The sequence below is a fragment of the Panthera uncia genome (assembly GCF_023721935.1).
Source record: "Panthera uncia isolate 11264 chromosome C1 unlocalized genomic scaffold, Puncia_PCG_1.0 HiC_scaffold_4, whole genome shotgun sequence".
In the NCBI taxonomy this organism is placed as follows: domain Eukaryota; kingdom Metazoa; phylum Chordata; class Mammalia; order Carnivora; family Felidae; genus Panthera; species Panthera uncia.
The window spans coordinates 33,508,373-33,535,656 of record NW_026057585.1 but is presented as its reverse complement, the minus strand read 5'-3'; the positions used below and the strand labels follow the sequence as shown (position 1 = coordinate 33,535,656).

General features: G+C 36.0%; 1 protein-coding gene across 1 annotated transcript in view; it reads right to left on the bottom strand.

Moving 5' to 3' along the window:
* Positions 1-27,284, bottom strand: part of COL24A1 (collagen type XXIV alpha 1 chain) — a 390,296-nt gene that overhangs the window by 199,874 nt on the left and 163,138 nt on the right. The window contains exons 21-23 of the mRNA XM_049618486.1: positions 7,941-7,994; positions 6,465-6,509; positions 2,350-2,403 (exon numbers count right to left, since the gene is read on the bottom strand). Coding sequence (XP_049474443.1) covers positions 2,350-2,403; positions 6,465-6,509; positions 7,941-7,994 — 153 coding nt within the window. The remainder of the gene's footprint in view (positions 1-2,349; positions 2,404-6,464; positions 6,510-7,940; positions 7,995-27,284) is intronic.

Genomic DNA, 27,284 nt, shown 5'->3' with positions numbered 1-27,284 from the left:
TAAACCCTAGTTTTGACTGACAATTCACTAGATGGCTTTTATAAAACATTTGTGGCAGGATAATATATAGATTATTGATTTCCTTGTATTTCCCCCTCCTTATCCAATACCCCTCTCAAATTCTAAGGGAGATGGACAGTTTATGCTCTTTAGTCTTAGGGGAGGTTTGTGTTAACAGGTAGAAAGCAGAAGTCGGTTGCAGATTACCTGCATACCTGCTTTAGTTTTCAGAGAGCCTGAAGTTAGGAGGTGAGTTGTCTTTGAGGGCAACAAGAGAGAGAGGAATATTTCCCCAGGCCTAGGGAGAGAACAGAGATCCTAGGGTTCTGTAAAAGGTGGTATGACCCTTAACCAACTCCCAAGTGCTCCCTCCAGGAGTGTCAGCATCCCTCAAGGGAATGCCAGATTCTGGTCAATAGCTATATTACGCACCAAGACTAAAATTTCAGGGACAAATACAAGGAGCAGGACATTAAAGAACTCCTTTATCTCCTGGCCCTGCAGATGCTGGCATGATTCTAGGAAGGAGGCAGGATGTCAACATGATTAAGATTCAGTTTCTTGCCAGTTTAACTAGATGGTAGCTCACAGGTGGAATTTTTAGAGCTATTGGACAGTACAGAGATTAATCTTAGTCAAGGAGAAATAAGCTTTCTGTTGATAAATATCATGCTTCCATTTTTTGTATAACTGGAAAGTCAGGTACACATATCCTCCCCAGGATAATTTCAGCCACAGGCAGACAAGCTGATACATTAGAAAATATTTTAGCTCATATTTCTTTATTAAGTAACCTAAAAAAATATTGTTTGGCTTTTCCTTAGATTCTAGTATCACGAAAATAACTAGTTTCATATAAATGATGAATTCTAACTTTAAGAAATTTAGCTATAGTGCTGTAAAGTTTTTTAATTTTTCCTTAAGTTTTAATTTTTTTAATGTTTATTTTTAAGAGAGAGAGAGAGAGAGAGAGAGAGAGAGAGAGAGAGAGAGAGAACGAGAGGGGAGGGGCAGAGCGAGGGAGACACAGAATCTGAAGCAGGCTCCAGGCTCCCAGCTGTCAGCACAGAGCCCGATGCGAGGCTTTAACTCACGAACCGCGAGATAATGACCTGAGCTGAAGTTGGACGCTTAACCAAATGAGCCACCCAGGTGCCCCAAATTTTTCCTTAACTTTTAAATTTGTATAAATTGGGGTGCCTGGGTTGCTCAGTCAGTTATGCGTCCGACTCTTGATATCAGCTCAGGTAGTGATCTCACGGTCGTGGGACTGAGCCCAGTGTCGAGCTCCATGCTGAGCATGGAGCCTACTTGGGATTCTCTCTCTCCCCCTCCCCTGATCATACATGCTCTCTCTCTCTCGCTCTCTCTCTCTCTCTCTCTCTCAAAAATAAAATAAATAAACATGAAAACAATTGTATAAATCACCAGTTCTTATGAGCTAGTTTCTTTTAGTTCTTAGTATTATACATATAACCTGCTGCATGGCTTTATATTTGTTGGTGTTCAAGTCATTCAAAACTTGGAAACAAGGCAAAAAAGTAGGTGACCCATCCTTTCAGTGACAGTAAGTGGTGAAGGCCACCCCAGTGACTATCTAGGCAATGTACTTAGAATCACTGTAATTGCTTAAAGGACCCAGACTTTATGCAATGTAAATTATATATTATGTATATGTAAATTATATATTATATATATATGTAAAATATACATCTATATAATATATAGGTAAGGGTTCCTGGTGGCTCAGTTGGTTAAGGGTCTGACTCTTGATTTTGGCTCAGGTCATGACCTCATGGTTCATGGGTTTGAGCCCTTCAGTCAAGCTCTGTGCTGACAGTGTGGAGCCTGCTTGAGATTCTCTGCCTCCCTCTCTTCTGCCTCTTCCCTGCTTTCTCTCTCTCTCTCTGTCAAAAATAAATAAACAGAATACACACACACACACACACACACACACACACACATATATATATGTTTAGTGAAGTTATATTAACTTGTAGATTTCTGTCCAGTGAAATGAACAGTTGGGGCCCCCAAATTGTGGTTTATTCTCCTGTATCTACCCACAAACTTTAACATCTCTTTTTTCAATTGCATATCTATTCAAATAAAGATACATATATAAACACAGTCACGTCATAAATATTTATAGATAGATATATAGATATTGATATAAAGCTATATGGCTTCTCAAACGCTATTTGAGCCAGTTTTAACATGTTACTGGTTTCCTCATTAATAAGTTGAATAGAATCTTTGACAGGTGTTCATATTATATTTTTATTAAAGTCATCATTTAAAATTTTTGAAAACTATACTTTACAACTGGTAATAAGTCAGCCACTTTACCTTTAAGCCTTCTGGTCCTGGTTCACCTGCATACCCCTTTTGACCTGGTTTTCCCTAGAAGAGAACAGAAAAAAAAAGGAGTTAACATTTAATCATTTTCATTTTTAGAAGTTTCCAAACATTTATGTAATTCAGACCATTCTATGAGATGAAATACTTCAAAATTATTTGATAAGTGTATTTTATCATACGCATTAGCCATGGGTATGGCTACAGTGTTTAACAGTTTACGATATGCCCAGCACAGTTCTAGGGGTGGGGGCTGGAAGAGTGCACGAAGCATACCTCTCCTACATAGAGCTTACATTCTAATAAGGATGATATAATATTAAAAAAAATAAGTAAAACATATAGTATCTTAGGTAGTGGTAAAAGTGAAGGACACAAAGTAAAGCAAGGGAGGGAGATATCAACTGCTGTGGGGGTTTTGTTCAAATTTTTAATAGGAGTTCTCTGAGAAGGTGGCAATTGAGTAAAGACTTAAAGGGACAAGTTATTTGGCTATCTGAAGAAAGTGTATTCCAAGCAGAGGAAAAGAGCATGTGCAAAGGCCCCGAGGCAAGAATGTGACTGGTGTGTTGAAGAAACCATGAAACCATGAAAAGTCAATGAAGCTGGAACAGAGTAAGAGGAAAAGATCAGTAGAAGATGAGGTCAAAGAAAGGAATGGGGAATGGGAAGCCAGGTCATGTAGGGCCTGGTAGGTTATAGTAAGGGCATTACCTTTTACTCTGAATGAAGCATGAAGCCTTAGAAAAGCTTTGAGGAAAGAAGTGTCATTATCTATGCTTTAACAAGATCACTTGGATGCAAGAGCAGAAGCAGGCAGTCCAAAGAGGGCTGAAATAACCTGAGCAAAAGATGACAGTGGCATAGGTAGTAAGAGAGAAGGTTGTGAGAAGTGGTAAAACTGTGTATATAGTTTGAAGGCAGGGATTACAGGATTTGCTCACAGACCGTGTGTAAAATGTGGGAGAAAGAGAAGAGTCAAGAATAAATTCAAGATGTTAATCTGAGTAAGGGACTAAATGAAATGGAGAAGACTGTAAGAAGAAAGGTTTGGAGGGTAAATTGGGAGCTCAGTATTGGACACTGCTATTTGATAGTCTTGTCAGATACCTAAGTGCAGAGATCGTCTGATAGTTTTACATGCCCAGAGGTTCAGAGGGTAGAAAAATTCTGATTTAAACGTATGATTTTGGAACTCACCAGCATTTTGATGGGATTTAAAGCCATAAGACTTGACCAGCTTATCTGGTCCAGTGTAAATAGAAAAGAGAATAAGTCCACAAATCAAACCACTCCAAAATTTTAGAATTTGAAGAAATGAGGAAAATATGCAAATTTCCTACCAGAGAGTTAGGAGGAAGACCATGCAAGTGAAGAAAGTGCTTCCAGGAGGAGAGTGTGATCTTGTCCAATTCTGAAGATTATTGAGTAACATGACGACTAAAAAATGACCACTGAATTCCACAATATAGAAGTCACTGATGACCTTAATGAGATGATTTGTTTTGGAGTAGTGGGGACCAGAATGGTTTCAGCAGACAGCGTGAGGAGAAAAAATGGAAAGAGCATGTATAAACAATAATTTTTTTAAAGTTTATTTATTTTGAAAGAGAGAGAAAGAGAGAGAGACTGAGAGTGCAGGGGAAGGGTAGAGAGAAAGGGAAAGACAGAAAATCTCAAGCAGGCTCCGTGCTGTCAGTGCAGAGCCCAATGTGGGGCTCAAAACCATGAACCATGAGACAATGACCTGAGCCAAAACCAAGAGTTAGACGCTTAACCGATCGAGCCACCCCAGGGCCCCGACAATAAAATTGAGTATTTTTACTGAAGAGGGAAGGTGAAAAAGGTAACACCTGAAAGAAAACCTGGGATCAATATAAGTTTTGTGTTTTGTTTTTAAGCTGGAAGAAATAATAACATCTTTATTTTCTGATGGAACTGATCCATTAGAGAGAACAAAGTTATGATGCAGGAGAAAGTGGGAATAAGTAGGCAAGAGAATAAGATATGTAGCAAACAAGTAGAAGTTTGACCTTAGCTAGAAAAATGGCTGTTCATTCACCATAACAGGAGAGAAGGCAGAGTCAATGGCATAGATACAGAGAGGTGGGTAGAAGCAATACTAGAAACTAGAAAAAGAGTATGGAAATAGAATTCAGAATGCAATCAAAGGGATAATGTAGTGTTTTAAGCATGATGAGGAAGGATGTGAGGTTATGAGGGAAGTAGGAATAATGGAAAGGCAACAGGATCGATGGGTTAAAATTCTTATTGGGACTGTGGGACTAGTTATAAGAGAAAATGTACTAGAAAGAAAGGAGATTATGGTTGGAGAGTGAGAAGTTTGAAACTGAAAATAAGGAGAAGCTGGTATTATTGGTAATGACAAGGTAAAGGTTATGACCACAGCAGTTAGTACCTAAAGAGAGCAGAGAATAAGATCACTGCAGGAGAGGATGTCAAGTCCTAGATATTGGGTAGATCAATCTACAGTATGTGGTTTCTAGTACTTAACAACTGATATCTGATTATACAAAATTTGATGGAAAAGTGTGTGGGGAGATTGTTAAATATAATACTAATTTATAATACTTGCCAGGGATTATAGATTTGCATTTTGTTATTCCTATCCATTAACAAATACTTCCCTATTGTTCTTTCTTAAAACAAAACAAACAATTCTCCAGCTTTCATTGTATTTTGACTACACACAAAAACTTTAGTAACTTTAAAATTATATTTAGGACTTCTATGCAAAAAGTTGTTCTAATTTTTACCTCTACCTTGCTTGAAATTGTCTAGTGCTTTCCTACCAAGCACAAAGTAAAGAATAAAAAACATCTTATTACTCTTAAGTGTCAATTGCTCTGTAATCAATTTGCAGATATAGAAGAAATGTAATTAAGAGTCTAAATTATTAGATTAGTCTATGATATTTACAGAAAGAATTTTGAGTAATACACTTCATTCACATTGTTTTGGAAAAAGCCTTAGCAAGAATATTTCTTTCATCTTTAGTAATGTAATACTCAGACATTATAGTAATTAAGAAGTAGTTATACATCATCTCTACATTACAGAAGGAATCTCACTGGAATCTGTATCAGCCCATTTATAATCTCTTTGAATTCAAGAAATTCAGAGCATCAGGGCTGGAGTCATCACTTTGGGTCCTATTTAAATTTTGTCATATCAGCTTTCTCTTGAGCATGTAATGCTTGAGCATGTAATAGTAAATTAAAGACTTATTTTAATATTTTAAAAAAATGTGGACAATGTCTTGCAGGGTTGTTTTCCAGATTAGAGATGATTCATATAACATACTTAGAGCAATACTAGGCTTAAATTGATCTGAAACCAATGGAAGCGACAATAGTAATAAATATTAAGACTCAGTAGATAAGATGCAATCATGGCTCTCCTGAGTTCTAGAGAAGTAAATTTTAAATGAGTACATTTTAAAAGGTGCAAAAGAAAAAAATTACTGTCTCCTTAAATGTAAAAATGTTTTAAGAACCTGTATATTATGATGTTTCTCATAAGAAAGAGATGTAGTTCCTGTGAGTCTAATGACTCCACTTAAAATAAATGTGATAGACACACCTTAAGTATCTCATGATAATGTAAGTTTTGGTCACGAATGCCCAAATTCTTAAATAACTTATTTTCAGAACTTGAAAACAGGCCATTCGTATATTACTACACAATATTAACTGAAGAAAAAGTTGACAGAAAATGCATCTTATTTAGCTTTCCATAATTTTACTGGCACACTTAGACAACAGAAATTTCCAGAACATCATTAAAATGGCTAAGGCATTTAGCTTTCTATTACATTTTGAGAAAATTTATAAATAATTAGCTCAAATTACTAAGACCATAAAACCACTGTCAGAACAAGTAAATATGCAGTACGCATAATATATTATATTATATTATATTATATTATATTATATTATATTATATTATATTATTTGGAGGGATTGTATGCTTATAGTATGTTTTTTTCCTTTGTTACAACTTAAAATTTGGTGCTATTAAAAGACATTCACATAACAGTTGTTTTAAGAGAAGCACTTTTTGAAGAGTATTTATATGATACTTACTCTTGGTCCCAGTTCTCCAAAGAGTCCAACTGGTCCTTCTTCTCCCTTAGATAAAAATCAGAACATTTCATGGCCTGAAATAAGTACTTAAAAATGTAAACACTTATTCTATTTATTCTGAAACCTGAAACTCACTCTGAGATGTGACGAAAATAAAGCTGTGGCTTGTTTGTATTTTAGAACTGTATCATCCCATAACGTTTTAATTTTTTCAGTTACAACACCACATCTACTCTAAGGGATACCTGTACTATTTGACTGTTTTTAAATTGGTAGATGATAAAAGTAATATATAGAAAATTGAGAACGAATAAGAGTAAAAGTGATTAGGGTATCCATCACAAAATCAGGATATCTGACAAGGGGCTAATATCCAAAACATAAAAGGAACTTATACGACTCCATACCAAAAGCCAAAAAAATCCAATTAAAAAATGGGCAGAGGACCTGAAGAGACATTTTTCCAAAGAAGACATACAGATGGCCTGGAGACATATGAAAAGATGCTCATCATCCCTGGTCATGAAGAAAATGCAAATAAAAATCACAGCGAAGATTAACAATCACTGAGATCATAAATTAAGGATAACCTTTACCTTCTTGGGCTCAGTATCTCTCCCACTCAATTAAGTTCTGAATAGATGGAAATTAATATCCATTGGTATATTAAAATATTATTGGCAAAGAATGTTTGCTCTTGGTACATTATAATACTTCATTCATTTAATAAATATAGTTTTGATTCTTAGTTCTGTTTTAAGGCATAGAGATATAAAGGTATATCAGATCCTACCCAAATGGAGCTTAATGTCTACAGCTTTCTTTAGACTAACTTATAAGTCCAATGTCCTTGGGATCAAACCAGTTATAATGTCATAAAATATAAAATCTTGTGTATTCTTCTAGGATCAAAAAATGTATAGATAATCAAAAAATAATTTTTATACATTATTCTTAAAGAGAATTAAAAAGCAATAAATGTTTATTATATTTATTGACATTTTCTAAATATACTGACTTTTCACCTTTAAATAAAAAGTTGATATTACCATATCTGAGTAGCATACACAGACCTATCTAGCTTCATATATTCTACTTTATTTATTTGATCAACGAACATTTTTCTCAATTCACAATTCAATTAAAATAAAATTTCTTGGGTCACAAATATAAAATAGACACAAATAGTAAATATACATCCAAGTACATATGAGGGAGATTCTAGCTCAGATTCCTCAGACATTCCATGGAGATCACTGGCATAAATTACTTAATGAATTCACAACACTGAAAATGATTCCAAATCCCATTTCATAACTGCCAGTGTAAAATGGTAACTTAAAAAATCCTGTACGGCAAAAATTGTCCACACTAAAGCAATGTTTTCTTTAAGCAAAAAATAAAGTCCAAGGAAAAATAAAAAGGGAATACTTGAACTAAAACAATTGCTGACTGAGGTATTTATTTTTTCCATACCTGAGGTCCTTTGAGACCAGGAGGTCCTGGAGGTCCCCTATTTCCAAGGAGTCCCTATAAAAGAAAATAAGCACAAGCAAGAAAAACTTCAGCTCAATTAATATTTTCCAATCAGCATTAATCTGGATATGGGCAATACAATTTGGTACCATTCTTTTCCCATTATGAAGTTATCAAATTGGGTCAGAGGGTAAGTGACCAAAAAGTATAGAGTATCTAAAAAATTGGGAAATGTAGTAAACTTATTCTTTAAAAATATGTTATCATTCAAATAATCTGCTCAGTATGTTTCTCTTCAACCAGACACAACCAGACACTCAGAAAAAGTACTTCTAAATTTAAAGCAATGGATCCTGGGGCGCCTGGGTGGCCCAGTCAGTTGAGCTTCTGACTTCAGCTCAGGTCATGATCTCGCAGTTCACGGGTTTGAGCCCCCGCGATAGGCTCTGTGCTGACAGCTCAGAGTCTGGAGCCTGCTTTAGATTCTGTGTCTCCCTCTCTCTGCCCCTCTCCTGCTCTTGCTCTCTCTCTCTCTCACTCTCAAAAATAAAGTAAAAAATAAACATTGGAAAAAAAAGCAATGGGTCCAATTGTTAATTTGATAATAGTACAACAAATACATAATACAGTATCCACAATGTCTAAAAACAGATGCAAGAGATATATGCTGTTTTAATATCCGTTAAGAGACTAGCAGAATCTAGAACACATTATTTGCACTAAATGTTCTTCAGTTTATTTCCCTTCTTAATACAAGCTGGCAAAAAGAGGAATTTGCAGAAGAAAGTAACAATCTGAATGTGATTAGCAATTTCACGATTAAAAGAAATCTGTTGTTACTCAAAATGCATGCTATTAAAAATCAAATGCTCTGAATAAAAATTCAGCAAAGTCACTTAAAAAAATCTTTCTACTTCAGAAAACACCCTATACTATCTATTTAACATGGTGACATTTTTCTTATTCAGTTCTGTTCCTCTAACTATTCAATGTGTCAGCAAAGTTTTAAGTAAATCTCTTTTATTTTTTTCTTCTTTTTTTTTTTTTTTAATTTTTTTTTTTTTAACGTTTATTTATTTTTGAGACAGAGACAGACAGAGCACGAACGGGGGAGGAGCAGAGAGAGAGGGAGACACAGAATCCGAAACAGGCTCCAGGCCCTGAGCTGTCAGCACAGAGCCCGACGCGGGGCTCGAACTCACAGACCACGAGATCATGACCTGAGCTGAAGTCGGACGCTTAACCCACTGAGCCACCCAGGCGCCCCTTGATTTTATTTTTGGGACAGAGAGAGACAGAGAGAGACAGAGCATGAACGGGGGAGGGGCAGAGAGAGAGGGAGACACAGAATCGGAAGCAGGCTCCAGGCTCTGAGCCATCCATCAGCCCAGAGCCCGACGCGGGGCTCGAACTCACTGACCGCGAGATCGTGACCTGAGCTGAAGTCAGACGCTTAACCGACTGAGCCACCCAGGCGCCCCAGTAAATCTCTTTTAAAAACTACCTTCTGCATTATTGCTTTTAGTGATTCTATAACCATTCAAAGATTTTATCTAATTTTTAAATGTAGTAAATAACTATGCCAAATAGCAAATCTATCCAGGTAGCTTTAATCATTTGTTCTGGAATGCAGCAAAGTGACAAACTGCACTAAAATCTTGTCTTCACATTATGCCTTGCTCTATCTTTGCTAAATTGCAACACATTCACATTATGCCTTGCTCTATCTTTGCTAATTGCAATCAAAAGGTGAAAAACTCTTGGTCAGTTTAAAAGTCTACAATATATTATCACAGGCTTATTATGTACATGGCGCCATTGGAGAAACTGCATGACCTCAGGCAATAACTTAACATTTTTGTGCAGCTCTCTTATTTTTCATTGGAAGAGATGGATTAGATTATCGAAATGGGTGTATGTTGTTGTATGCAAGTCCAACATACATTTGTTTTTTGTTTTTTTTTTTTCAGGCAAAAGCATCCTAATTTTACTTAGGGAAACGCTTTCTCCCCACTCAGCCCACACGATTTGAAGGGAGGTGAGTCCATCCCTGACTAAATTTGAGGGTGGACATGTGACATGTACCTAAGTCAGCCAGCATATTCTACATCCCCAGAAACAGTGATTGGTTCAGTAATGAGCCAGAAACCCACCTCAGCCTAACTAAAGGAAATTCTGGACTACATTGGAACAGTTGGGAATAGTGTTAAGGATGATGGGAAATCATGAAGGAGAGAGAGCCTGAGAATGAAATCCATAAATTAACACATGAAGAGAGCAGGAGTAATTGGATTCTAATGATATTGTTTGGGGTCCTGGATTTAGTTGTTTGAATTCCTAAACTTTGCTCATATTTATATAATCATGTTTAAGTTGCATTTTCATTACTTACAACTGAAAGAATTCTGACTGATACAATGATGTCTAACTCTTTAGTATCCAAAACATTCTTCAAGATCTCTAAGTGATAGGTTTTAAGTATTTAGACTGACAGAAGGTATGGAATCAATGCTATGATATTTAAGTTCCAACACAGGACAGCTAATGCTTAACTATTTAATTAATTCTTCATTCATTTTTCATCCAACATTTATTAATTTTCTATGTGTAAGGTATAATAAATAGCACATTAGACCCTGAGTATACAAATACAAATGAAACACAGCTCCTATTCTCAATGAATTCCTAATTTATTATTGATGATGGCACTTTAAAATAAAAAATAGTACATAAGAATTGTAATTGAAGTAGAAGTAAAGTATAATGGGAACTTAGACGAAAGAGAAACATCTTCTCTGGGAGAGTCAGAAAGTTTGTAATATTTGCAAATAATTTTTTGCTGAGTTATGATCGGCTAACAAAGCCGATCATTTTTTTTTAATGGCATAAAAAAAGCAGACACTAAGAATCTATTACCAACTCCTGGGGCTCAAAAGACATTGATGAATATACAAGTTTAGATTAGTGTGTATGTGTAAGAAACGGACTCAGCTCCATATCCAGGGTGCAACTAGCTGATGGCTGAGCGATAAAAGAAAACTAAGTTCCCTTATTCTCTCACTGCAGCTTTTTACCCTGCATAGGTGGTATTACTGACCAAGAAACAAAAAGTAACTCTCTCAGGGAAGCAGATAAATCCAGAGACTTTTTTCCTGTCTTCCAAGACCAATTTACAATCTTAAAAAAATTATAAAGGCAGAATTAAAAAAATACTAGTTATATGCTGTTTATTAGAAACACAACTAAAACAAAAATACGGGGAGATTTAAAGTTCAAAAAAGTAGAAAAAGATATGCAAGAGATTCACCAGCTCAAAAAAGCTGAAATAATCATATTAGTGTTACATATGATAGACTTCAAGGTAAGACAGATTATTAGAGTTAAGAGGGTCACTAAATAATGATAAAAGGCTATGTTCACCAGGAAGAGATGAAAAACTCTCAATTTTTATGCAACTAATAAATTCCACTACATGAAGTAAAAATTGATAGATAAAGATAAATTGAGTAATCTAATGTTAGACAGGGAAATTTTAACACATTTCTCAGAAATTACTAGATCTTGGCAGATAAAAATCAGGAATAGAGAAGACTGAAATAGCAAAGTGACCAATCTTGATCTAATGGCCATATGTAAAACACCGAATCCCCAAGTTGGAGTTTACAAAGTCTTTACAAACACACATGGAAGATTTGTGAAAAGTAATCTCAAGAAAGAAATAAGGCCATAAATGTGTATCAACAGTTGCATCAATCACAAAATTGCAGTACATCTACATAGTGTGTTACTATATAGCAGTAAAAATAAATAAGCTGTAATTACATTCATCAGCCTAGAATATATGGGAAAGAAAAGACTGAGTGTCAGGGGCAAATCACTGAAGATTTAATGTACTATGGTTCTACTTATATTAATTTCCAAAACAAGCAAAACAACACATTGGTAAAAGTGTGGCAAAAGTATGGTAAAAGTATGGCAAACACAAGGGAGTTGTTATCTATAAATGCAAGAAGGGAAGTGAGGGATACTTGAGAAACTTACAATGGTCTAATTCTTAACATTAATACAGTTTGTGTTATTGTCATTGTTTAAATTGTGCACGTCTCATATTTATCATGTTAAACAAACAAATTCTTTTTTTTTTTAATTTAAAATAGAATCTGAAGTCGAGTCTGGATATGGATTTCAGCTCTGAAGCTTACTAGGGCTATAACCTGAGTTTCCTTATCTGTAGAATAATGTTACCATCATCATCATGAAGTTGTTACAATAAATAAAAGGGTACCTTGAATATAACAGAGACTCAATAAATATAGTTTTCTTCTTATACATTGCACGTTGATTAGTGTTTACAAGTCTTTAAACTGATATTGCACTTATCTACTCCATATATTCACTACATTCATATTTAAATTTGCTATTATTGTTCTTCTGAAAACAACTCTTTCATCATTTTACTCTCAAAATCTTCCATAGAGTAAAAGAGTGGAGTTTCAAATGCAACTGAAGTCCTTATCAGCTTAAAATAGATTGCTATAACATAAGAGGTTTCATATAAACCCCACGGGAACCACCAAGTATCTATAAAAGATACACAAAAGAAAACAAGAAAGGTTTTGAAACATGTCACAGCAAAAATTCAACAAAACATAATGGAAGACAGCAAGAGAGGAAAAGAGGAACAAAGAAGCTATAGGACACAAAACAATTACAATGAACAAAATGGCAATGGTAAGTTTTTCTTTATTAGTAATTACTTTTTTTAAAAATGTTTATTTATTTATTTTGAGAGAGAGCATGTGCAAGTGGGGGAGGAGCAGAGAGAGGGAGAGAGAGAGAATCCCAGGCAGGCTCCACACTTATCACAGAGCCTGGCTGTGGGGCTCAAACTCACAACCATGAGATCCTGACCTGAGCTGAAGTCAAGAGTCAGATGCTTAACCAACTGAGCTACCCAGGCACTCCAGTAATTACTTTAAATGTAAATGGATTAAAGTCTGCAATCAAAAGACTTAGAGTACCTGAATGGATTTTTTAAAAATCCAATTATATGATATCTACAAGAAACACACTGTAGACAACATATATAAAATGAAAGTGAAACTTGGAAAAAGATATCCCATGCAAATGATAACCAAAAGAGAACAGGTGTGGCCCTACTTACATGAAACAAAATAGACTTTAAGTCAAAAACTGTCATAAGAGACAAAGAAGGATATTAACTAATGACAAAAGGGTCAATTCACCAGGAAGATATACAATTATAAATAAATAAGCACCCAATATCAGATACCCAAATACACGAAGCAATCATTGACAGAACCGAAGGAAGAAACAGACAGCAACACAATCAGTGCAAGAGATTCCAATGCCCTATTTTCAATACTTAGAACAACCAGACAGAAGTTCAATAAGGGAAACAGAGGACTTGAATAACACTAAAATCTAAATGGTCCCAATAGATAAAGAACATTCCACACAAAGCAGCAGGATGTATTTTCTTTTCAAGCATATATGGAACATTTGCCAGCATAGATCACATAGATCACATATTAGGTCACAAAACAAATCTTAACACATATAATAAAATTTAAATTATGCCAACTATCCTTTCTAACCTTAATGGTATGAAAATAGAAATCAACAGAAGGAAAGCTGAAAAAGTCACAAATAGGAAGAAATTAAACAACACACTCTTGAAGAACCCATGGGTCAAAGAAGAAATCAAAAGGTAAATTAGAAAATATCTTGGGACAAATAAAAATGAAAACACAATATACTAAAGTTTATGGGATGTTTAAAAGCAGTACCAAGAGGGGATTTTATTATTTATTTATTTATTTATTTATTTATTTATTTAGTGCAAGAGCACACATGCAAGTGGGGAGAGGCAGAGAAAGGGCAAGAGAGAGCTAATCTGTGCTTAGCTTAGAGCCAGACTCAGGGCTAGATCTCACCATTGTGAGATAATGACCTGAGCTGAAATCAAGAGTCAGACACTTAACTGACTGAACAACCTGCAACCCACAGGCCCCCTAGGAGAGAATTTTAAAATGGTACACACCTACATTAAAAAAGATCTCAAATAAGCCACCTAGCTTTACACCTCAGGAAACTAGAAAAAAAAAAAAAAAAAAAAGAAAAAAGAACAAATTAAGCCCATAGTTAAGAGACAGAAAGAAATAATAAAGATTAGAGCAGAAATAAGTGAATAGAAAATAGGAAAACAATAGAAAAAATGAATAAAACTTGGTAACAATTAATAAAACTTTTGTTAATGAAAACAAAATTGACAAACCTTTAGCAAGACTAACAAAAAGGAGATAATACTCAAATAAAATAAAAAATGAAAGAGGATCATAAGATGCTAGTATGAACAATTATATACCAACATTTTGGATAACCTAGAAGACACACATAAAATTCCTAGAAACATATATCCTACTAAAACTAAACATGAAGAAATACAAAATCCAATAGATCTCTGAGTAGTAAGGAGATTGAATCAGTAATAAAATATATCCCATCCAGGAGAAGCATAGAACCAAATGACTTCACTGGGGAATTCCATAAAACATTTAAGAAAGAATTAATGCAAATCATTTCAAACTCTTTCAAAAAGTTGGGTAACGTAAAATTTCTGTTCACAGATGACAAGAGGAGGGAACACTTCCAAACTCACTTTATGAGGCCAGCATTACCCTGATACCAAAGCCAGACAAGGACACTACAAGAAAAGAAAATTACAGGCCAAATTCTCCAATGAATATAGGTGTAAAAACCCTCCAAAAAAAAAAAAAAAAAAAAAAAAAAAAAAACTAGAAAAATGAATTCAAGAGCACATTAAAGGACCATACATCATGACCAAATAAGATTTACTCCTGGGATATAAGAATTGTTTACGTATGAAAATCAATCATATGAGATACCACATTAACAAAACAAAAGATAAAAATAACATGATTATCTCTATGGAGGCAGAAAAAGCATCTGACAGAATTTAATATTCTTTCATGATAAAACACTCAACCAACTAAAAATAGAAGGAAATTACCTCAACCTTATAAAGGTCATATATGAGAGGTCCACAGTTAATATTGTGCTCAACAGTGGGAAAACTGCAAGCTTTCCTCTAATATTAGGAATGAGGCATGGATGCTCATTCTCATTGCTTCTATCCAACATAGTACTAGAAATCCTAGATAGAGCAATTAGTCAAGAAAGAAAAAAATGCATCGAAGTAGGAAAGAAAAGGTAAAATTTCTGTTCACAGATGACAAGAGCATGCATGTAAAAAATGCTAAGGATGTTAGCAACATATTGTTAGAATTAATAAATGAATTCAACATAGTTGCAGAATTACAAAATCAATACACAAAAATAAGTTACATTTCTATACGTTAACAACAAACAATTCAGAAAGGAAATTAAGAAAACAATCCCATTTACCACAGCATCAAAAACCATAAAATATTTATGAATAATTTTAACTAGGGAGGTGAAAGATTTGTACACTGAAAATTATAAAACACTGTTGACAGAAATTAAAGATGACACAGTGGAAAAAAAAATAAAGATGACACAGTGAAAGATATATCATGTTCATGGACTGGAAGATTTAATACTGTTAAAACATTTACACTATGAAAAGTAATCTACAGATTCAATGGAATCCCTGGTGAGAACTCAATGGCATTTTTTGCAGATATAGAAAAAACAATTCTATCATTCATATGGAACCACAAAGAACCCTCAATAGTCAAAACAATCTTGAGAAAGAAGAAAGCTAGAGGTCTCAATTTCTTGACTTCAAAATATATTGACTCGGGTCATGATCTCACGGTTTGTGAGTTCGAGCCCCGCATTGGGCTCTGTGCTGACAGCTCAGAGCCTGGAGCCTGCTTCAGATTCTGTGTCTCCCTCTCTCTCTGACCCTCCCCCACTCACACTCTGTCTCTGTCTGTCTCTCTCTCAAGAATAAATAAACATTAAAAAAATTTTTAAAAAATGCTATAATAATCAAAACAGTTTGGTACTGGCATAAAGACAGATATATAGACCAATGAAACAGAATAGAGTACCCAGAAATAAAACTACACACACATGGTGAAATAGTCTTTGACAAGGGTGCTATGACTACAATGGGGAAAAGATAGTCTTTTTAACAAACAGTGTTAGGAAAACTGGATATGCAAAGGAATGAAATTGGATGCTTAAATTACACCGTGCATACAAATCAACTCAAAATGGATTAAACATTTAGACATAAGACTTGAAACCATAAAAGTCCTAGAAGAAAACATAGGAGAAACCTCCATTATATTGGTCTTGATAATGACTTTTTGTATTTGACACAAAAACAAAGGCAACAAAAACAAAAATAGACTAGTAAATACTTCTGCACAGAAAGAAAACAACCAACACAGGGAACAGGCAACTTATAGAATGAGAGAAAATATGCATAATCCATAAATATGATTGTTTAATATATAACATAACAAGGAACTCCTACAACCCAACAGCAAAAACCAAATAAGCCAATTAAAATAATGGCCAAAGGACTATAACAGAAATTTCTCCAAGTAAAACACACAAATGATTGAATATATGTAAAATGTTCAACATCACTAACCATTAGGGGAATGCAAATCAAAGCCACAAGGAGACATCACCTCGTAACTGTTAGAATGACTGTTACAAACAAAAAAGGAAATAAATGTTGACAAGGATGTAGAGAAATTAAAACCCGTGTGCACTGTTGGTGGGAATGTAAAAAAAAATAGTGCAGCCATTATGGAAAACTGTGTGGAGTGCCTCCAAAAATTAAAAAATAGAACTACCGTATGATACAGCCACCCCACTCCTGGGTATTTACCTAAAAGAATTGAAAACAGAATCTCAAAGAGTTAAGTGCATTCCCATGTTCAATGCAGCATTACACAATAGTCTATAGGTGGAAACAACTTAGATGCACATCAGTGGGTGAATGGATAAAGAAAATGTGGATATTTAGACTACTGGGCAATGGACTGTTATTCAGCCTTTAAGCAGAAGTAAATTCTAACATATGCTACATCATGCATGAAACTTGAAGACCTTATGTGAAGTGAAATAAACCCATCACAGAAGAACAAATACCGTATAATTCTAGATATATGAGGTATCTAAAGTAGTGATAGTCATAAAAGCAGAAAGTAGAATGGTGGCTGCTACAGGTTGGAGGTAGAAATTCAAAGTTGCTGCTCAACAGGCATAGCCTTTCAGTCATGCAAGATAAAAATGGTCTAGCGATTTGCTGTACAACATATGGATATAGTTAACATTATTGTACTGTACACTTAAAAATTTGTTAAGAAAGTAGACTTTATGTTATGTTTTTATCATTACAACAAAAAATCTTTGGGCTTATTAGCATTTAAATTTTTCAGCTTTATATTTAAGATATGTCACAATCGGACTCCTAACTTTTTTTTTTTTTTTAAGACTGATAGGTTTACTTTTGCCCTCCATCTCTAGTTCATTTTTGTATTTATTGTACAAAGACTTTCATTCCTTGACTCTACCTGGCCAAATCCAATCCATCCATCTCAAAATCCTACTGTAAAGTTTTTCAGAAAAATGGCCATAACATAATAGTCATTCCCTGAGCTCCTTATTGTTCATTTATATGTTGCCTAGTTATGCTTTTTTAGCTTTTCCCATGTGGAAATCTCACACTTCCGGAAAATTACAAGTTCCTAGCAGACAGAAGACCATGTTTTAATCTTATTTCCAAGTAATTTCTTAACACAATACCTCACGCATTGTACAAACTCATAAGTATTTTTCAGCTGACTAAATGATGTCTGGAGAATAAAATGGCTAGTGTAAGAAATCTTGATTTAGCACATGAAATGTGCTCAGGGCTGAGCTGAGGTGCTCTTAGAAAACTATTCAGAGGTATGCATTTTTCTCTTACCAAGTTAGCCCACCTCTATACATATGATCACATGACATTTTCATAATTCAGTGTGAAGGTTATTTCCACATATTCTGTAACATAATTTTATAAATTAAAACAGGCTTCCTATTTCTAATAGTAGGCTTTCTCCAAAAACTTATCAGAGATGTCATACAACAGAAATGACAGCCTATTTTACCACCCCTAATTCCACAGCCAAAGTAACAACACAAACCATTATAGGAATAAATAAATTATTCTATTTACTGGAGAACAGAGAATATTTATTGGGCACTTACTTTCTGAAGTAAGCAGCAAAGGATGGTTTTTCTAATGTTATGAGATACTTGAAAGCAGATGGCCAAATCGGGTGGTTCTTAAAAAAGCTCATGAGAGTATGTTTTGTATCTATATACACACATATATATACACCCACATACCCATAATGAATAGAACCATAATCAACATAAGTTTCCAATCTTAGTTTGAGGTTTTTAGTCAACTGGCAGAAAATGAAGAGAAAATAAAAGGCTTCTTTAGAGCTGTGCCAAATTGCTCTGGAAAGAACCCAACTGGCTTACAAATAGGGTAACCATGTATTTCACATAGAGTGCACGTAATTGTCTTGATGACCTCCTTGAATAGCCTCAACAGGGCTTTAGTAATTGATATTGTCCCTAGTTTCCAAACAAGATATGTATATTAAAATAAATGAAGTTTTAAGACGCTTCCGTGATATTGTGTACAGAACTAAAGATCACGCTAATAGGGTCAGCATGTTTGACTCTGTTCTTCCCTTCTGTTTCTAGAAACGACTTCAATAAAAATAATGAAGCACCAAGAAGAAAAACATAAGCTGACGCTTCTTAACCTACAAAACAAAGTCCTTCTTCTTTTAAAATTTTCTGGTCCTTTTGATAAAATCATCTCTTCTGAAATGTTATTTTAAAATTCAGTAATTTTAAACAATCAATTAGTCTAGTGATGTTCCTGATGAAGCTTAAAGTTCCTGTTTATTGAATACATTTAGATAAAGTAATCCACAAAGTAATTATTACTCATTAGAAATTGAACAATTTGTATTCATTAAAATGTCTGGTTTTCAGGGTTTTTTGTCCCACTTTTAAACAATGTAATTCTAAGACTAAAAGAAGTAATGAGAAGGAAATTTTAAATATCACTATTGTAATATTGGTTGGTTTTATCAGTTGGTTTTCTTCAGTTCTATGACATTTTTCTTTACAAAACTTCAAGAGAAACAAATTTTCCAAACTGAAAAGAATTTAGAAAGCTACCTGGTTCTTCACCTAACATGAAATGCATACTTGAAAACATTAAGTTCCATTATCACTTCCTTTTAAAGTAATTCTTAATTTCCTAGAGCAGAATCTGTTTCTCATTTATCTAGGCTCTCATAGCACTTCACCAACTCTTTAATACAGCATTTCTTACAACATTTTGTGCTATTTTTATGGTATCTGTCACCAAACTGTTACCTCATCCAGAGGCGGAACCATGGTTTAGAAAACTATAATATTTATAATCTATATAAGGGGCACCTGGGTGGCTCAGTCAGTTGGGCGGCCAACTTTGGCTCAGGTTATGATCTCGTGGTTCATGGGTTCAAGCCCCGCATCAGGCTCTGTGCTGACAGCTCGGAGCCTGGAGCCTGCTTCGGATTCTGTGTCTCCCTCTCTCTCTGCCATTCCCCTACTTGTGCTCTGTCTCTCTCTGCCTCTCAAAAAATAAAATAAAATAAAATAAAATAAAATAAAATAAAATAAAATAAATGCTAAAAAAAATTAACAACAACAAAAAGACATCTTTATAATCTCACATTTACTCCTTGGTCTAACACATAAAAGAAATTCAATAGATGTTAAATAAATGAAATACTGAGTGAATGGATAAATGCATGTGTGTATATATGCATCAAGTTCAGTTATGTAGCAGGTGAAGTGTTAAACATTATAGAAGTTATCAATTCCATTCTCTATACTACCTTTCTCTCTCAACATCCCCTCATGCTACTATTTCTATTTTTAAGTTTGGTTTACTGTGATTTCTTGATTGTTTCTACCTTGATGTCAAAGAGGAACTTCAAACTAACTATACCCAGAATGAAACTTCTTGTATTTCCCATCCTCTAAACCTGCTCCTCCTAAGTTTCCTATTTAAATCAATGTCAACAGTAACCCAAGTAATAGTCTCAGCTTTATCCTCGAATTCTCTTTCATTTAATAAATTCCAAGTTGTATTGTTTCTATTTCCCAAATAGTTTTTAAACACAGTCATTCAATCAATCATGCATTCAGCCAATATCTATTGCATTCCTGTTATATGTTATGGACATTATTATGATTATTGTGATGTTCACAAAATCAGTTAGGCTCTTCTCTCAAAAGCTTATAGTCTAATAGAGAGATAAATCATCAGTTGTAATATATGAAGGTAAGAAGCTTGAGATTTGAACAAGTATAGTACGGTTTGGTCTTCTAAACAGTTTAGCTGGAATAAGGTTTTCGGAAGAGTGATGCTTCCATCACTATATGACTATGTATGTCTGTATGATTATAGACAATAGAGTTAGAGAGACAGGGTAGGTTATAAAGAACCTTGCATAAAAAGTAAAGAAGTGCGAGCCTTAACCTGGAAGAGTGGAGATCACTGAAGGAATAAGCACAAGGATGACATGATAAGATCTATACTTTACAAACATTATTCCATCATCTACTCAGAAGCAGATCTGAAGAAATGTCAGACTGGAGGCTGGAAGAACAAATGAAGGATTATTACTAATGCTGGTGAAAAGTAAAAAGGGCCTGAGCTACAACATTGGCAGTGAAAATGGTTTTAAGTGCAAAGGGGAAATTTTGATTCAAGAGAGAAATCAGTGTAAAGGTAGGTGATAACTGATGGCATGAGGTTGTTCAGTAGTTGAGGAGAGGTTTTGCTGCAAAACGTGTGTGGGACTTGAATACGGAGAAAGAGGAGGAATATTTCTTCCATAGAGACAGAAAAAAGGAGAAACATTGCTGTATATATGGAAACTTTGTAGGTGGCCAATAGGGTTGCCAGATAAAATACAGGATGCCCAGTTAAGTTTGAATTTCATGCAAACAACGAATAGCTTTTAGTGTAAGAGTGTTCCACATATTACACTTCCATCCTCTCACAAGCTTCCTTTTCCTGGATGCCATACATCTCCCTTGTCTGGATGCAAATCCTACTCATTCATCATGTCAGCTCAAGTGCTACCTTCTCCGCACAGTTCCCTATTCCATTACTTGTCAGACTGGAGGCTGGTATTACAAATTGAATATTATTCATATGGTTATTATAAAAGTTTTCTTGCATACAAATCAAAACCACACTCAGATATCACCTCACGCCAGTCAGAGTGGCCAAAATGAACAAATCAGGAGACTATAGATGCTGGAGAGGATGTGGAGAAACGGGAACCCTCTTGCACTGCTGGTGGGAATGCAAATTGGTGCAGCCGCTCTGGAAAGCAGTGTGGAGGTTCCTCAGAAAATTAAAAATAGACCTACCCTATGACCCAGCAATAGCACTACTAGGAATTTACCCAAGGGATACAGGAGTACTGATGCATAGGGGCACTTGTACCCCAATGTTTATAGCAGCACTCTCAACAATAGCCAAATTATGGAAAGAGCCTAAATGTCCATCAACTGGTGAATGGATAAAGAAATTGTGGTTTATATACACAATGGACTACTACGTGGCAATGAGAAAGAATGAAATATGGCCTTTTGTAGCAATGTGGATGGGACTGGAGAGTGTGATGCTAAGTGAAATAAGCCATACAGAGAAAGACAGATACCATATGTTTTCACTCTTATGTGGATCCTGAGAAACTTAACAGAAACCCATGGGGGAGGGGAAGAAAAAAAAAAAAAAGAGGTTAGAGTGGGAGAGAACCAAAGCATAAGAGACTGTTAAAAACTGAGAACAAACTGAGGGTTGATGGGGGGTGGGAGGGAGGGGAGGGTGGGTGATGGGTATTGAGGAGGGCACCTTTTGGGATGAGCACTGGGTGTTGTATGGAAACCAATTTGACAATAAAATTCATATATTGAAAAAAAAAAAGAAAGGGAAAATATACACTAAAAATTAATTAAAATTAAAGAGAATCCTTTACTTAGAAAGCCAGCTAAAATGGACATTTTAATATAAATTATTAAATACCCAAATTAGCTACAAAAAGAGATAGAAAAAAAAAGTTTTCTTGCATATCTTTCTCTAGATTGTAAGTCTTTTGAAAGTAAGGATCAATACTTTTCATCTTTGTGGACAGTCTAGCACAATGGCTCATATGAAAGGCAATCAGTAAATATTGGCTGATTGATTGAATGCTCTATTTCAGATCTTTATAATTCTTTTCTAGCTTTTACGAGTTCATTTCCTTGCTTTCAGTTTCCCTCCTATTTAAGCCCTCCTCCATGCTGACTGATATATTTTTAAAACATAAATCACCTAGGACACTTTACTACTTAAATATCTTTGATTGCTTCATGATGCCCATGAATAAAGTAGAAACACTTTAGCATAGTGTTGAATGTTTTCCACAATTTCGTCCCAAAGCTAAGTGGTTAAGAACTGGGTTAGAATCCTGGCAAAGTCACTTGATAGTTATGTGACAGCAATAACTAAACCATCTGTAAAATGGAGATAATCCTTAGCTTATAATGCTATTGTGAAGATAAAGTGAGATATGTGTAAGACATTTACTATACATAGTACTGTACTACTTGACACTCTAGTACACTAACAAATACAGCTATTATTAACATCCTTTTGAAATGGACAGATCATTTCCTGTGCAAGAAACAAGATGACTTTTTAAATAACTTTCTTAGAGGCCAACAATTCTACCTATGTTATTCTTGCTAAATAATAACTGAGAAAAGAAAAATATTTAGGTTTGTCTTTATACTTTAAAGTGTCTTAATTGAAAAGAAATCTTTATTCCCTAAAGGAAAATAAATCCTATGACTGCATGTCAAAATTTATTGTCAAGACCATGCATTCTGCATTTTTTTCATTATCTTAAAAAAATTATAGGAGGATTATAAAGTTTGAATGCTCTATTGATCTTGATTAATCTAAAATTCATGGTAAATATCTAGGAAATTTTATAATAAAACCACACGCAACAAACCTTATTTAATGCATTTAAGCCTCAGTGGTAGTTTTTAACACCTGTCACAAATACAATGTCCTCCACAAATATGTGCAGTTAAAACAGATCATGGTTGGGGTGATGCGGAAGATGGCAGCGTAGGAGGACGCTGGGCTCACCGCGTGTCCCACTGATCACTTAGATTCCACCTACACCTGCCTAAAGAACCCAGAAAACCACCAGAGGATTAGCAGAACGGAGTCTCCGGAGCCAAGCGCAGATGAGAGGCCCACAGAAGAGGGTAGGAAGGGAGGCGAGGCGGTGTGCGCTCCACGGACTGGCGGGAGGGAGCCGGAGCGGAGGGGCAGCCCGCCGGCCAAGCAGAGCCCCCGAGTCTGGCTGGCAAAAGCGGAGGGGCCTGACGGACTGTGTTCTGACAGCAAGCGCGACTTAGCGTCTGGGAGGTCATAAGTTAACAGCTCTGCTCGGAAAGCGGGAAGGCTGGAGGACAAAGGGAGGGAGAGCTGCTGAGCCCCCGGACGGCAGAGCTCAGCTTGGCGGGGAACAAAGGCGCTCACCAGCGCCATCTCCCTTGCCCATCCCCCAGCCAAAATCCCAAAGGGAACCAGTTCCTGCCAGGGAACTCGCTCGCTCCGAGCAAACACCCAGCTCTGTGCTTATGCAGAGCCAAATCTCCGGCAGCGGATCTGACTCCCTCCCGCTGCCACAGGGCCCCTCCTGAAGTGGATCACCTAAGGAGAAGCGAGCTAAGCCTGCCCCTCCTGCTCCCGTGCACCTTGCCTACCCACTCCAGCTAATACGCCAGATCCCAGCACCACAAGCCTGGCAGTGTGCAAGTAGCCCAGATGGGCCACGCCACCCCACAGTGAATCCCGCCCCTAGGAGAGGGGAAGAGAAGGCACACACCAGTCTGACTGTGGCCCCAGCAGTGGGCTGGGGGCAGTCATCATGTCGGACTGCGGCCCGCCCACCAACTCCAGTTATAGACCACAGCACAGGGGAAGTGCCCTGCAGGTCCTCACCACTCCAGGGACTCTCCAAAATGACCAAACGGAAGAATTCCCCTCAGAAGAATCTCCAGGAAATAAACACAGCTAATGAACTGATCAAAAAGGATTTAAATGATATAACAGAAAGTGAATTTAGAATAATAGTTATAAAATTAATCACTGGGCTTGAAAACAGTATAGAGGACAGCAGAGAATCCCTTGCTACAGAGATCAAGGGACTAAGGAACAGTCACGAGGAGCTGAAAAACGCTTTAAACGAAACGCAAAACAAAATGGAAACCACGACAGCTCGGCTTGAAGAGGCAGAGGAGAGAATAGGTGAACTAGAAGATAAAGTAATGGAAAAAGAGGAAGCTGAGAAAAAGAGAGATAAAAAAATCCAGGAGTATGAGGGGAAAATTAGAGAACTAAGTGATACACTAAAAAGAAATAATATACGCATAATTGGTATCCCAGAGGAGGAAGAGAGAGGGAAAGGTGCTGAAGGGGTACTTGAAGAAATAATAGCTGAGAACTTCCCTGAACTGGGGAAGGAAAAAGGCATTGAAATCCAAGAGGCACAGAGAACTCCCTTCAGACGTAACTTGAATCGATCTTCTGCACGACATATCATAGTCAAACTGGCAAAATACAAGGATAAAGAGAAAATTCTGAAAGCAGCAAGGGATAAACGTGCCCTCACATATAAAGGGAGACCTATAAGACTCGTGACTGATCTCTCTTTTGAAACTTGGCAGGCCAGAAAGGATTGGCACGATATCTTCAGTGTGCTAAACAGAAAAAATATGCAGCCGAGAATCCTTTATCCAGCAAGTCTGTCATTTAGAATAGAAGGAGAGATAAAGGTCTTCCCAAACAAACAAAAACTGAAGGAATTTGTCACCACGAAACCAGCCCTACAAGAGATCCTAAGGGGGATCCTGTGAGACAAAGTACCAGAGACATCACTACAAGCATAAAACATACAGACATCACAATGACTCTAAACCCATATCTTTCTATAATAACACTGAATGTAAATGGTTTAAATGCACCAACCAAAAGACATAGGGTATCAGAATGGATAAAAAAAACAAGACCCATCTATTTGCTGTCTACAAGAGACTCATTTTAGACCTGAGGACACCTTTAGATTGAGAGTGAGGGGATGGAGAACTATTTATCATGCTACTGGCAGCCAAAAGAAAGCTGGAGTAGCCATACTTATATCAGACAAACTAGACTTTAAATTAAAGGCTGTAACAAGAGATGAAGAAGGGCATTATATAATAATTACAGGGTCTATCCATCAGGAAGAGCTAACTATTATAAATGTCTATGCGCCGAATACCGGAGCCCCCAGATATATAAAACAATTACTCATAAACATAAGCAACCTTATTGATAAGAATGTGGTAATTGCAGGGGACTTTAATACTCCACTTACAGAAATGGATAGATCATCTAGACACACGGTCATTAAAGAAACAAGGACCCTGAATGATACATTGGATCAGATGGACCTGACAGATATATTTAGAACTCTGCATCCCAAAGCAACAGAATATACTTTCTTCTCGAGTGCACATGGAACATTCTCCAAGATAGATCATATACTGGGTCACAAAACAGCCCTTCATAAGTTTACAAGAATTGAAATTATACCATGCATACTTTCAGACCACAATGCTATGAAGCTTGAAATCAACCACAGGAAAGTCTGGAAAACCTCCAAAAGCATGGAGGTTAAAGAACACCCTACTAACGAATGAGTGGGTCAACCAGGCAATTAGAGAAGAAATTAAAAAATATATGGAAACAAACGAAAATGAAAATACAACAATCCAAACGCTTTGGGACGCAGCGAAGGCAGTCCTGAGAGGAAAATACATTGCAATCCAGGCCTATCTCAAGAAACAAGAAAAATCCCAAATACAAAATCTAACAGCACACCTAAAGGAAATAGAAGCAGAACAGCAAAGGCAGCCTAAACCCAGCAGAAGAAGAGAAATAATAAAGATCAGGGAAGAAATAAACAATATAGAATCTAAAAAAACTGTAGAGCAGATCAATGAAACCAAGAGTTGGTTTTTTGAGAAAATAAACATAACTGACAAACCTCTAGCCAGGCTTCTCAAAAAGAAAAGGGAGATGATCCAAATAGATAAAATCATGAATGAAAATGGAATTATTAAAACCAATCCCTCAGAGATACAAACAATTATCAGGGAATACTATGAAAAATTATATGCCAACAAATTGGACAACCTGGAAGAAATGGACAAATTCCTAAACACCCACACTCTTCCAAAACTCAATCAGGAGGAAATAGAAAGCTTGAACAGACCCATAACCAGTGAAGAAGTTGAATCGGTTATCAAAAATCTCCCAACAAATAAGAGTCCAGGACCAGATGGCTTCCCAGGGGAGTTCTACCAGACGTTTAAAGCAGAGATCATACCTATCCTTCTCAAGCTATTCCAAGAAATAGAAAGGGAAGGAAAACTTCCAGACTCATTCTATGAAGCCAGTATTACTTTGATTCCTAAACCAGACAGAGACCCAGTAAAAAAAGAGAACTACAGGCCAATATCCCTGATGAATATGGATGCAAAAATTCTTAATAAGATACTAGCAAATCGAATTCAACAGCATATAAAAAGAATTATTCACCATGATCAAGTGGGATTCATTCCTGGGATGCAGGGCTGGTTCAACATTCGCAAATCGATCAACGTGATACATCACATTAACAAAAAAAAAGAGAAGAACCATATGATCCTGTCAATCGATGCAGAAAAGGCCTTTGACAAAATCCAGCACCCTTTCTTAATAAAAACCCTTGAGAAAGTCGGGATAGAAGGAACATACTTAAAGATCATAAAAGCCATTTATGAAAAGCCCACAGCTAACATCATCCTCAACGGGGAAAAACTGAGAGCTTTTTCCCTGAGATCAGGAACACGACAGGGATGCCCACTCTCACCGCTGTTGTTTAATATAGTGTTGGAAGTTCTAGCATCAGCAATCAGACAACAAAAGGAAATCAAAGGCATCAAAATTGGCAAAGATGAAGTCAAGCTTTCGCTTTTTGCAGATGACATGATATTATACATGGAAAATCCGATAGACTCCACCAAAAGTCTGCTAGAACTGATACATGAATTCAGCAAAGTTGCAGGATACAAAATCAATGTACAGAAATCAGTTGCATTCTTATACACTAACAATGAAGCAACAGAAAGACAAAT